Source organism: Lathyrus oleraceus, chromosome 3 (assembly GCF_024323335.1).
Source record: "Lathyrus oleraceus cultivar Zhongwan6 chromosome 3, CAAS_Psat_ZW6_1.0, whole genome shotgun sequence".
NCBI lineage: Eukaryota > Viridiplantae > Streptophyta > Magnoliopsida > Fabales > Fabaceae > Lathyrus > Lathyrus oleraceus.
In genome coordinates this window covers 366,389,348-366,402,517 of record NC_066581.1, presented here as the reverse complement: position 1 = coordinate 366,402,517, position 13,170 = coordinate 366,389,348, and the positions used below count along the sequence as shown (strand labels likewise).

Here is a 13,170-nt window from a genome sequence, read left to right as displayed (position 1 = left end):
GTTCAACAAGTTAATTATTGATCTTGAAAATACTGAGATCAAAATTGATGCTGAAGATCAAGTGTTGTTGTTGTGATTTATAAATCTGACTCTCAAACGACTCTGAAATTTATTCAAGAGGGTGAACATTTTACTCATTCTTATGCACCTATAGTGGATTATATTCAATCTCTTATTCATAAAGAGTCTCGCTTGTTTAAAAATTGAGAGCGTTTTCTATTTGTCATTCTCCTTTAATTAATATTTCTCTGGTAGAAATTCAATTCCAAAGAATTTAATTCAGCTTTTTTCAATGATAAAAAAACAATAGCTGTTCAAAAACATTAAATTTCTTCTCATTAAAAGTAGTTTTTAAAATATAACTTTTAAGAAAAGTTGTGTATATCATATTAAGATTTAAAAAAATAAATATCTAAATTACTCAACGCCTAAAGTATTCTTTTAATTTAAAACAAATGATCTCAGTATATTTTTTATTATTTTAGATAAATTCTCTTAAAAACTATTTAAATATAAAGTGAATTATATCTTATAAGACTTTAAAACACAAGCCTTAGATTAGTTTTTACCCTTCAATCATTTCAAAATCTCCCGTAACTTTCTGCATAAATCCTTATAAATTTCCTGAGATCTACTCATAAGTTGCATAGCCAAAAAGTTATTTTAATACCTCCTTGCACTAACATTCTTCCTTTAATTTTGTTCTTAAAATATGTTAAAATATTAAATAATTCTTAAACTATTTTTTCATCCTTCAATTTCATCTCTATGTTATGTTTGACAGTTAGATGACGAAAATTTAGTCCTTGATCTTTTTAATTTATCTTCAATTACTTTTTTTTTGGTCCTAGATTGACTACAATTCATCTCCTTTTTTTCATTTATCCCTTCTATCAAAACTTCTAGTCATTTCTTGTTCATCAAAGAGTAACAAAAATGACAATTGAATTCATATGATATAAAGTAACATACTAATTAACAACTCTATGTTCTAAAACTAGGCAGGAGAAACAACAGACACTGCCATTTAAAAATACAACTACTTGTGACAATTTTGTTGCAAAACTTCAGCTTATGTATAAGTTACATATGCATAAAAATCTATTCATCGTCTTGGTTTACATCTCTCTTCTTCTTTTTACGCTGATCACGCAAACCTGGAAAGAAAAAAAAAACATACCCGAAATTACCAACCAGAATCGCAAGTGTTACCCTTAAAAATAAAGCAAAAGAAAGCAAGAAAAATATATATTATGACAACAAACTTACGTGTCTTTTCCTCTTTTCTTTTTCTCTTAGAACTCACGGCATTTCTTTGTCTTCCTGTTGAATCCTTGATATCCATGCGCACCTGTGAGGAAAAAGGGGCATAAATTCAATCAAAGTAAGCTGAATATCACTACTAACCAGAAATTCCTAATATTCATGCCACAAGAAGCTAGATAGTTCATTTACAATAAATGAGGAGAAACATTATCCTCGATTTACTTGTCACTAGGGAAATGTCTCTTAAATTCTCCACATCCATGAAATATCACAAAATAACAATTTCCGGAATTCAAAGACAAGTGTTAATATCATACCTCTTCACCAGCACTCCGAAGTGCGTGAAGTGCATCCACACAATCTTGACCAATCACAACCAATTTTCCCTTTTTGCCGAATACTGCACCCTTGCGATCACTTAATTTTTGCCTTGCTAATTCTTGCAATTGTTCCTGCACGAGGGGCGTTACACCAGCCTGTAAAGAGTGGATAACATCAGAATTTGTCCTTACAAAAGTTGAGAGGAAAAACTAAAACAAAAGAAAAGCATATTCCAAATAATGTGTTAGTAACAAGCAAGACAAATGGTGAAAACATCAAGAGCCATTGTGAAGGAAATTATAATTAAGGAAAATACCCCTGCTAAATATCGATGTGAAAATGTTTTTGATTGCAGAGGACGTGAAATCAGCATACTGAGCTCCTGCAATATGCAAAGTATGAGACGTAAAAAAATTGGAACAAGGGAAGAAAAGTAAAAAACAATAGCCAGGTGTCATTTCAAGTTTTTCTGTTTTTTTCAGAAAGTACAAACCGTCTGCAAATTCTTCAATTTCTTAGAGCTGGCTTTCTTTTGCCTATGTTTATTAACTTGTTCCTCCTCACTGTCATAATTTTCGGTAACTAAATCCACTGAGCTAGCATTCCGATCAAACCAGCTTTGTTCTGCCTTCTCCTAAAATAAGGAAAATTGAAGGCACGGTTTATAAGTACAATCTGGTTATCACTAGTTAAAGCACAGTATTCCTAATAAGGAGAATATAAACAAGAATAAGATAGTTAAGAAACTGCAATGGAGAAACAATTGTAAGGATGCAATAAATAAAGCGACACAAATAAAACTGTTTAACCTGAAAAGTGAAGACATATACAACAGGAAACCATTTCAAATCATGTATAATGACAAACTACCAAGTTCACTTTCATATTTGCATGAATAGAGTCCAAATGCATATCAATATGAATTCAGGTGAATCTGTTTACCTGGGAATCTTTCCTTGTTATCTTGTCTATTTGACGAGCAAGAGACAATCGTTTTAGAATCTCTGGCATGTATGAGTTCTCCAAAGGAAACCGCTGAAAAGTATCCTGTATACACAACGAATGCAAAAACAGAAATGAATATTGGTCTAGATGAAGCAACAAGTGGGATTCTTGAAAAATATCGCTTAACGAATTCTTATTAACTGGTAGGAATGAGATAAAATTAAAATAATAGCAAAGTACAACTTCAATATTTCTATTATTAATGATTACATCTAAAATGAGCCATCACGGAAAAACACCTTTGAAAATGACTTGCACAATGAAGCAAACTTCGATGTATCTTTTGGGGAGATTAAAGCAATGCTACAACCTTCAGCAGAAGCTCTAGCTGTTCTTCCACTTCTATGAACATAAACCTAAAGTTAAGAAATAAGTTTAATATGTAATATAATATATAAATATAAATGTGCATACTTAAGTGTATGAATAATAAATATATGGATGAAAGAAGTAAGGAGCTGGCTTACCTCTGCTGAATGTGGAAGCTGATAATGGACAACAGTTTTAATACCGGGAATATCAAGACCTCTTGCAGCAACATCTGTTGCAACAAGAATGCCATTTTCCTTTTCACGAAAGCGGTCCATGGCCTGCATTAAACAAGGAAGGAAACAACAATAAAATGATGAGGGGCAAAAATTGCAATGTTCACAACTTCAAGAATTCAAAATGCCCTGTGAGAGGAGACAAAGTATATACCTACATGAACATGATGCTCATGGATGGATCATATCATATACTTAAAATTGTAGTAACTCGATTCTTATCAGCATTTATCATGATAAAATTTAGTTTAGGCAAGAAATATTAGGAAATAATTAGTATAGGAGCACATTTAATGAGCATAAGTCCTCTAAAGAAGAGTTTGGACTTGGCTTCTCCTAGTTTGTGTTCTTTCCTTTTTCCTACGCATCAATATAGAAATACAAAACTCTAAGGGCAGTTGTGGGCCTTAGTCACATTATTCTTTCTCTTAAATCCTAATGTGTGTATAACGTACTGTTCTACTTTCAAATCTACTAGACTTTTCTTTTATGGGCAACCGAATCTACTAGACACTGTGCAATGCAACAATTTGTTTGGGGTTTGGTGTCTCCTACATTGGAAGGGTTTCCAGCAGTTATAGTTTAAAGGCCTCGACATTAAGGAAACCGATGTTCTGGGTGTTGAGTATATTTTGCAACCCTTCGATACATTTCATTGGGGCAGAATCCTTACATATTTTAAAGGTGTCTTCCTGCATCTCAATTTTCTAGGTGACATAATTGTGTGTATGCCCTCTTTATGGATGATAGAGTAATGTATTAGTTAGCATTCTGTCTTATTACAGTGCTGAGCTGTAATAGTTAGTTACAGCATGCTGAGCTGTAATAGTTAGTGACAGCTGTAATAGTTAGTGACAGATAGTTAGTGACAGCTGTAATAGTTAGTTACAGCATTCTTTCTATATAAGTAGAGTCATTGTATCTCATTGTAATAGAATGTGTTAAGAATGTGTGGTTTAGCCTAACTCAACCCTACAAAACCGGTTGGTAGAGTGAGGACTGTCCCCACTTATAAACACATGTTCAGGCCATATATTGTCCGATGTGGGACTCTTAACACACACCCTCACGCCCAGGACTGGACATCTGGAGCGTGGAAATAAATGGTGGGTGGCCTGATAGCGGAAACCATAGTAGGTGGCCCACCGGATCTTAAACGAGGCTCTGATACCATGTTAAGAATGTGTGATTTGGCCTAACTCAACCCTACAAAATCGGTTAAAACCGGTTGGTAGAGTGAGGTCTGCCCCCACTTATAAACTCATGTTCAGGCCATATATTGTCCGATGTGGGACTCTTAACACACACCCTCACGCGCAGGACTGGACATCTGGAGCGTGGAAATAAATGATGGGTGGTCCGATAGCGGAAACCAGAGTAGGTGGCCCACCGGATCTTAAATGAGGCTCTGATATGTTAAGAATGTGTGGTTTAGCCTAACTCAACCCTACAAAACCGGTTGGTAGAGTGAGGGCTGCTCCCACTTATAAACTCATGTTCAGGCCATATATTGTCCGATGTGGGATTCTTAACAGAATGCAACATATGAAATTCTAACAGAATTCTAACTGATTTCCCAGATTCTATCATGGTATCAATATTATGGTCTTGGTCTATGTTGATGATATAATCATCACAGGAAATTGTGCAACTTTCATTACTTCATTGATCAAGAAACTTAATGCTGCCTTCTCTCTTAAACAGTTGGGCAAGTTAGACTATTTCTTAGGAATTGAGGTCACTCACTTACCAAATGGTTCCCTGCTTCTCTCTCAAACCAAATATGTAAGTGATTTGTTAGCCAAAGTAAATATGTCTAATGCCAATGGAATGCCTACTCCAATGGTTTCTAGTAGCAAACTCTCCAAAGTTGGGTCTGATGTAGTGTCTGATCCTACTCTGTTTAGATTTGTTGTTGGTGCTTTGCAATATGCTACATTGACAAGGCCCAAAATCTCATTTTCTGTGAATAAAGTCTGTCAGTTTCTGTCAAATCCATTGGAGGATCACTGGAAGGCTGTAAAGAGGATATTGAGGTATCTAAGTGGCACTCTTCATCATGGTCTTATCATTCAGCCTGCATCAGTTCAGCAACCTCTGTCTTTGCTTGGGTTCTGTGATGCTGATTGGGCATCAGATCTTGATGATAGAATATCTACTTCGGGGGCTTGTGTGTTCCTTGGTCCTAATATTGTGTCTTGGTGGTCTAAAAAGCAACAGTTGGTTGCCAGGTCAAGTGCAGAGGCAGAATACAGGAGTATGGCTCAACTTGCTGCAGAAATACTTTGGGTGCAGTCCCTTCTCAAAGAACTACACTGTGAGTTTCAAACTCCAAAGATTTTGTGTGACAATCTCAGTACAGTCACACTTGCTCATAATCCTATTCTGCATAACAGGACTAAACATATGGAGTTGGATATCTTCTTTGTGAGAGAAAAGGTGCTCAACAAGAGTCTTGTTGTGGCTCATGTTCCTGCTCAGGACCAGTGGGCAGATGCTTTAACTAAACCATTATCTGCAGTGAAATTTCTTCCTCTACGTGATAAGCTCAGGGTATTCAACAAGCAAAGCTTGATTGACACACCCTCCACTTCTAAGGGGGAATGATAGAGTAATGTATTAGTTAGCATTCTGTCTTATTACAGTGCTGAGCTGTAATAGTTAGTGACAGCTGTAATAGTTAGTTACAGCATGATGAGCTGTAATAGTTAGTGACAGCTGTAATAGTTAGTTACAGCATTCTTTCTATATAAGTAGAGTCATTGTATCTCATTGTAACAGAATGCAATATATGAAATTCTAACAGAATTCTAACTGATTTCTCAGATTCTATCAATGGATACTCCACATATAATTTAACTAAAGGAGTTGCAATTGCTGATATGCATATTAATTGACAAATGGATTATGATATTCATTTTATTCTCATAATGGTACAGGTCTAAGAATTCAAAAGTATAACTTATATTAGCTAATGCTGATGCAACGTTCGGCCCATGATTAAAAAAAATTGGGTTACTACTCAAAGAAAATGATAGATAAACAATGAATTGGAGATCTATATTTACCCCATAATATATGCCTTTGAGCACAGCAAATAAAACAACGCTTGAAAAAAGCAAGCCTAAGACTGGGGCAAAGAAAGGACACAAACCTTTAAACGCGCTCGCTGTTGCATTTGAGCATGAAGAGTCCAAACATTGACGCCAAGAATGCGCAATATGGAAGAAATATGGCGCAAAGCTGCAATTGACGTACAAAAGACTATTGTGCGTCCTTGTCCGTGGACAGTGAGAATATAATACAAATGGGCATCTTTGTCGTCTTCCGTGCATCTGCATCTCATAAAAATGCAAAAATCATGTTTCCATGTCATAGTAAACATTCCTTAATGACTTTATCATGCGTAATCAGTTAGAGTAAATGAAATTATAAAAGGGGAAATTTACCAAGAATACTAACCATAAACTACAACTCTATTTTAGCAAGGAGGAATGAAAAACAAGTGAGTACCAAGGGTATCATAACCGACCCAAGTCACCCAACACAATAGTAGGGGTAAAAAAAAATATTACACCGAAATCAAATAACCATTTCAGTTAATATGAATATATCACTATAAACAAAATAATTCTCAGAACTTGAGTTTTAGAGTTTAGATATGATTTTACATACTCAATAAATGACTCCTCAATCTTGGCTGCTAATATTGATGGATTGGTAAGATCAATAATTGCAGCATTGGGTCTCATTCCCGCTCTTTCAGAAAGAGTTTCAATAGAATCCAAACTATCTGTCGATGGTTGCTTTTTCTGAATTGAACTACGCTTTAGCTTCTTGCGAAAATCAGCAGATAGTGCGACAGTTGCAGAGAAAACAAGAGTTTGCCTTTTCTTTCTTTGGACACTAGAAACTGTAACACAACTTTGTGCATCTTGAGAATTATTTTCACTGGAGATATTAGACATGGGAAGCATGTCAATTATGGATTGCAACTCCTTAAAATGACCATTTTGTACCATTCGATCAGCCTCATCAAGCACAAAGAAAGACAGCGAATGTAACTGCAAAACAAGATGGTTAACATTAAAAATGACTTCCGATGAAAACAAATTTAAGTTTATGCTTTTCATTGAACTAAACAATTATCTATTATCCTGTGTGCAGATTAATCCTGCAGCAGCTAAGTATCAAAATTCAAAAATAAGAAAACAAACGCCATAGGCAAAATGGTATCAGAGACTATATTATGCGTATATTCTAATATAACATATATTGTAATATAACATTTAGCTAGGGATGAGCAATACATCATTCTTGTAATAAAATGTGCTGCATGAGCATGATCACTTTGTTTTCAACACTAGATAATGGTAGCTCACACACATTACACAAATAGGATCAAGAATTGCCAAGAGCTCACGATTTAGGTGTTCTTTTTTACTTCACTATTAATTTTATTTTTTGTTTCCTATTTATTTGTTAATATAACAATTCTGCATGTGCTTAAAAATTGTGGTCCTCAATCATAATTGTGGCTGCAACATAAAGGATTTTGAAGCCTCTGCAACCACATCACGACCACAAAACCGGCTAACATCAACCACATTTTTCTGTAGTATCAAGGATCGCATAGTAACTGCGGTTACAGCTTAAAAAACATTGTATGTGTGCTAAATATTTCCAGTTTTTCACTATATTTCACTATTCCACTCAGTAATATTTAAACAATATTTAATTCTTAAGAATATAAAGTAAGTCACACATAGCCTTAAGAATGATTTGTATTAGCATTAGCAATCACCTCAACCAGATGCTTTTCTCCAGATGACATAAGCTCCCATAACCTCCCTGGAGTACCTACCACAATCTCAGGCCTTGCTTTTAAAAGTCTTTCCTGCTTTTCTGCTAAAATACCTCCAACTATAGGGGTCACCCTAACATTAATATACTTGGCTACAGCTTTCAGATGATCAGTGACCTGAAAAAGAAATTGCAGCACCAAGTAATAAAATGTCAGCTTCTATCATCAATAATATCTGTTGGATCCTAGAAACCGCAACAACTATAAAAAAAATTATCAGATTATGTTTTAGTTGATGGAATTCCAAAATAGGTCAAACAAAATCATTATTAGTCTCATAAAATTCTGAAATTCACTATTAGTCTTATAAAACTCTGAACCCTACCTTAGTTGTAGAACTGTGAGCCTGCTTAGACTACAGAAGAAGTAGAAGAGTTTACACCGAAAGATAAACTAATTAAGTGTAAACTATAATAAAGAATCTCAAGAGTAGTACGCCCTATAAAAGAAAGATACCTAAATTTAAACATGTGTTAAGAGACCCACATTGTATAGTACGTAGCATGAACATATGTTTATAAGTAGAGGCAATCCTCACCTCACAAGTCGGTTTTGTAGGGTTGAGTTAGCCTCAACCACAATTTTAAGAATATGAGACTTGTAACTACTGTAAAACTAAATGCAAAAACAAAAAAGCTTCCACACTTCCCACCTTGGTGGTAGCAAACAATACAAAACCTAGAATACAACATCATTTTAAATAGTGTTAAGAAATGTGTCTAGGTCTAACTCATCTCTACAAAACCGCCTTGTAGCCTTGTAGGGTGAGGATTGCATCCACTTATAAACACAATACATGTCATATCTCTAAGCAATATGGGACTAAATTCACCCCTTCAAACCCCACACAATGAAGGTGTTGGGGGCTGCAATGAAGGCAAGCCAAAGTGCCGCAATTAAGACAACTAGGGACGGATCACAATTAAGGCGGAAATTCCAACAAATAGTAACAATCAAGCAACTGGCAGTTATCTATGCAAATGAACAGAAAGCCTTGACAATTACCTGAAGCGCAAGTTCTCTAGTTGGAGCAATAATAAGACTCCTTAAAAGGCCCGTGGAAGCATATTTTTCAACTTCTTCGCCCTTTTCACCGACCACATTTGCAGCTTTCTCACGCTCCTCCAAAAGACGTTGCAAAATGGGCAAACCAAATGCAAGTGTTTTACCAGATCCTGTCTCTGCAGCCCCAATAACATCCTGTCAAATGAGGACACAAGAATTCCCATCAAAAACTAATGTTATGAAATATTCCAAACCATCAAAGTTTCCTGAAGAACATCAAATCAAACAACCTTCCCTTGATGAGCAGCAGCCGGAATACAAGCTTTTTGTATTGGTGTTGGTTCCTTGAATCCCAACTTGTGTATTGCTTTCATTAAAAGAGGATGAAGCCTCAACTCGTTCCATGCATAATATTCAGTTTCGTCAAAGCTCTCTTCCTCAACACCATCCTTCACATCAGCATCTACGGCTAGAAGTGTACACAGCCGTTAGTGGAACATGCCACACATTTTTTCCTTATTTGTTCTTAAGACTTTCGATCTTTTATTAAACCAACAAGCTCTCTGGTTTTTCATAATCACTAAAAAATAGACTTACTTCTGAACAACAGCCACGTATTCCAAAGCAGTTACCTATTCTAAAAGTATGATTGGAAAAAAAATTGAATACACAAAAAGCATTATTGCTTTTATAAATAACTTGTGGAAAGGCAAACACTACCGTGCTTGTCTGTTCATTTTCTCTATTGTGTTGTGTAGGTATTTTAAATTGTGGATTAGCAGTATTTCACAACACTTTTGAACAACATACAATTATTAGCACATGTTGATATGTATTTGTGTATACTAACCAATCAAACATCAAACATACATATAATTATAAAATTGTCAAAAATAACGAATTAAACAAACATTTTATGAGCCTGCATTTAAGTATAGCTTTTAAACTAAAAATACCAGTATTTGAATGCTGAACTTTCTGGTTTTCTTTTGCATCCTTGCTTTTCTTCTTTTTCTTTTTCTTCACTTTAGACTTGCTGCTCTCATCATTCACCGTTTCTCCATCACTACAAGTACTGTTTTGCTTCTGCTCATTCAACTTCTTGTTCTGTTTAGAATTGTGTTTCCTGTCATGATTTTCAGGATCGGGAATATTTAAACCATAATCTGCTTCATCAATCTCCTCAAGTGAAAGAAAACCTGCAAGCAAAATATAATAAATAAAATGAAATAAAATACAAGGGAAAATTATAATAACTCCCCTGTGGTTTGGATGAATGCAAATGACACCCCTCTATTTTTCCTAACATAACTAACCTCCTCTGCTGTTACAATCTGTCAACCTACCGTCAAAAAGAATAAAGAAGAAACAATGGTTCTTGTTATGAGTCCCACATCGGATAATATATGATTTGATCATATGTTTATAAGTGGGGGTAATTCTAACCTTACAAGCCGGTTTTGTAAGGTTAACTTAGAACCAATCATACATTTTAAGATGTTATCAGAGTCTCATTTAAGATCCGTGGGTCACCTGCTATCAGGTTTCCGTTGTTGGTACACCTACCATATATGTCCACGCTCCAGATGTCCAGTCATGAGCGTGAGGGAGTGTGTTAATTGTCCCACATTGAACAATATATGGTCTGATCATATGTTTGGGGTAATTCTCACCTTACAAATCGGTTTTGTAAGATTGAGTTAGACCCAACCACACATTTTATAAGGTTGAGTTGGGCCCAATCAACATGAGTGTGAAGTTTGGTTGAGAAGAAATTTGAAGGTTCTTGAAGTCAGGCTCCTCTTGTATCCTCACCTTCCATTAAATAAGGCAGACACCTCTAAGCAAGACAACTCTAAGCAGAAACTCGGCGCATAATTGGAGGAGCCATTGAGAAACCTATAAATTTTACAAACAGAAGTGAATCAACACAAACCCTCCAAAGTGTTGTTATTTCTCTTTCTTGCAGATCATTTGCCGGGTCTGTTCCTGAGACATGTCATTGGGCGGACAGGTTTTCAGTGACCCATTGGATCTAACAAACTCTTTTAGAAGCTTGTTTTGATGGTCACGTTGAAGACCTGGCTCATAATATTGGTTTCACATAGGTCTTAGAGCTCATTAAGAAGACCTGGCTTATGCTTGGAATCAATGAAACCCTACATAATATTTGTTTCGCATAGGTCTTATTTCATAGATACGCCGTCACTTGAACTAGAAAGTGATCTGCTTTTTGCATCCTGTAATCTACTAGGGAAGTTGAGATATATACTGAGGCCATGAAAGATCCTTCTTATTCAAAAACTTTGAGCTCCACATTGAATCTGATATTGGGTTGGGCAGAGAAAAGGCTCCTTGCCTACCACGATACTTTCATAGTGGTAATATTGAATCCATGGAAGGCGTTGTATCTCTTGCTGCACTATCAGCAAAGCCCTTGTTAGAACCAGGGGTGAACATAGCTCGTTCAATGTACCCCACTTGTGCGTTCGCTTAATACTATGCTGCGTATTCGCATGGGGAATTAGGGGTTCTGGAAAAGAGGACAGTTGCCAATCTTAGCAACTCTAATTCCACCAATGAGGATGATATAGCAAACGGGGCGAGCTCTAAGTTTTCTGCATACAAAGCTATTTTTGAAGATCTATGTCATGTTCTTTGGGACTGCCTATATGTTGGGAAGTTTTATCAGCCAGGATTGAGCCTTTTCTTCATGCGCTTGAGCAATACTTATAAATCATATCATGCATGATAAAGTTAAAACACGAGTAATTATTGAAATATGTGGGCTTCTTTCGATGGGTTCCTGTTGATTTTGTTGGCTGGAGGTTCATCTCGTGCTTTCTCTTTGCAAGATTCTATTTTAATAGAGGAAGATTTCAAGCTTCTGAGTGACTTATTCTGGTCAAACGGGGATGGATTGACAGCCTAATTAATTGAAAAACATTTTGCATCCGTTCGAGGTGTACTCCCCTTATTTCACACGGATATACAACACATAATTCAACAATTTATCCAACTTACTAAGGAAAAGCATGGTTCTTCGGCTAAAATCACGGCTTCCATTGCCTCCAAAGCAGATCAATGGAGGCGAAGAGAACAAGACACACTTCTGCTAGTTTTATGTTACAGGAATGTCGCTCTATATTTTATATAAACCAAGAGCTAATCAACCCAAATTCTTGAATTGTTATTTGATACAGTTAAAAGCACGGAACGGCCATGCTATGGCCAATGTGTGGACAAAAATAACCAATTACAAACACAGTAGAATCAAAGCAATTCATCAAACACTTGGAGTGCAGAATACAATCAACAGAACTACGTAATGCGTACCGTGGGAATAACTTTTGAAGAAGAAGGTATGAAACTAATTATACAGAAATAGGGTCTATGATAAAATGAAATGTATTGGATAAGAATGAAACAAACCTCCTTCGAGTTCATTGGAGCCAGTGAAGAGTGAAAAAGAGCTGTCGTCTTGTTCATCCTGTTGAGGGAGAGAAGAGTTCCATGGAAGTGATTCGAGACGGTCGAGCTCAGGGTCCTGAGTTTTTAGGCTTCGGTTCTTCCTTTTGATCTTTCTCATCGAAGAAGTTGCTGCTTCTGCCATGGCGAATAGGAATAGGTAGAAAATACACAGAAGCAGCGCCGAAAGAAGAAGAAAAAACTATATTGGTTTGTTCATCAACTTAAGTTGGGCCTACCAGTATATATATATATATATTAAGCCCGTTTATGTTGCGGGTTTAATGGATTGCTCTTCGCACATGCAGTAGTGAAGAAACACCCCTATGAAATCTGAAAATGATTTTTTGCGTAGTTTGGAGTTAAACTTTCATAAACCTTTAATAAACACCCATTAAAATAATATTACATAACTTAGTCATCACTGTTTTTTTTAATATAATACGAAAGTCAATTTTTATATTATTGGAAAAATTTCAATCTTAAAGTTAATTAAATCAATCTTGATGAATAAAAATTAATTTTTCGGATTGATCACACATTTTATTATTCACCATTTACTCGGGTGAAACAACTACTCTTTGGTAGCAAGATGATTCTACACTACGTAGAGAATTGAAAGAAGAAAACAACATAGTTGAAAATGAGAGAAAAATGAATTCTGGAGGAAGAAGATGAATGTATGATTGTGCAAAA

At 35.7% G+C, this 13,170-nt stretch overlaps 1 protein-coding gene across 2 annotated transcripts; it reads right to left on the bottom strand.

Annotated features, from left to right (window-relative positions):
- Positions 1 to 928: 928 nt before the first annotated feature.
- LOC127127732 (DEAD-box ATP-dependent RNA helicase 13) lies at positions 929 to 12,695 on the bottom strand. 2 transcript variants are annotated; one of them, XM_051056997.1, is made up of 15 exons: positions 12,439 to 12,695; positions 9,963 to 10,205; positions 9,297 to 9,475; positions 9,007 to 9,201; positions 7,942 to 8,118; positions 6,813 to 7,201; positions 6,292 to 6,472; positions 3,060 to 3,182; positions 2,832 to 2,948; positions 2,530 to 2,634; positions 2,081 to 2,221; positions 1,904 to 1,969; positions 1,584 to 1,742; positions 1,270 to 1,351; positions 929 to 1,157 (listed from the first exon to the last, which is right to left on the bottom strand). In XM_051056997.1, exons 1-15 carry the CDS (start codon positions 12,617 to 12,619, stop codon positions 1,102 to 1,104), a joined length of 2,394 nt encoding a protein of 797 aa, XP_050912954.1. In that variant the 5' UTR covers positions 12,620 to 12,695; the 3' UTR covers positions 929 to 1,101. The 2 variants fall into 2 exon arrangements, with proteins under 2 accessions (XP_050912954.1, XP_050912955.1); XM_051056998.1 differs by having other exon boundaries at positions 9,297 to 9,469.
- Between the last annotated feature and the right edge of the window lie 475 nt (positions 12,696 to 13,170).

What these genes read in the sequence shown, in the direction of transcription:
- LOC127127732 (XM_051056997.1), bottom strand. Translation starts at nt 12,619, where the DNA reads ATGGCAGAAGCAGCAACTTCTTCGATGAGAAAGATCAAAAGGAAGAAC. An exon ending in CTGCTGCTCATCAAGGGAAG is followed by an intron (nt 9,202 to 9,296) that starts GTTGTTTGATTT and finishes CTCATTTGACAG; the next exon opens with GATGTTATTGGGGCTGCAGA. An exon ending in TTCGGAGTGCTGGTGAAGAG is followed by an intron (nt 1,352 to 1,583) that starts GTATGATATTAA and finishes TTTTCCTCACAG; the next exon opens with GTGCGCATGGATATCAAGGA.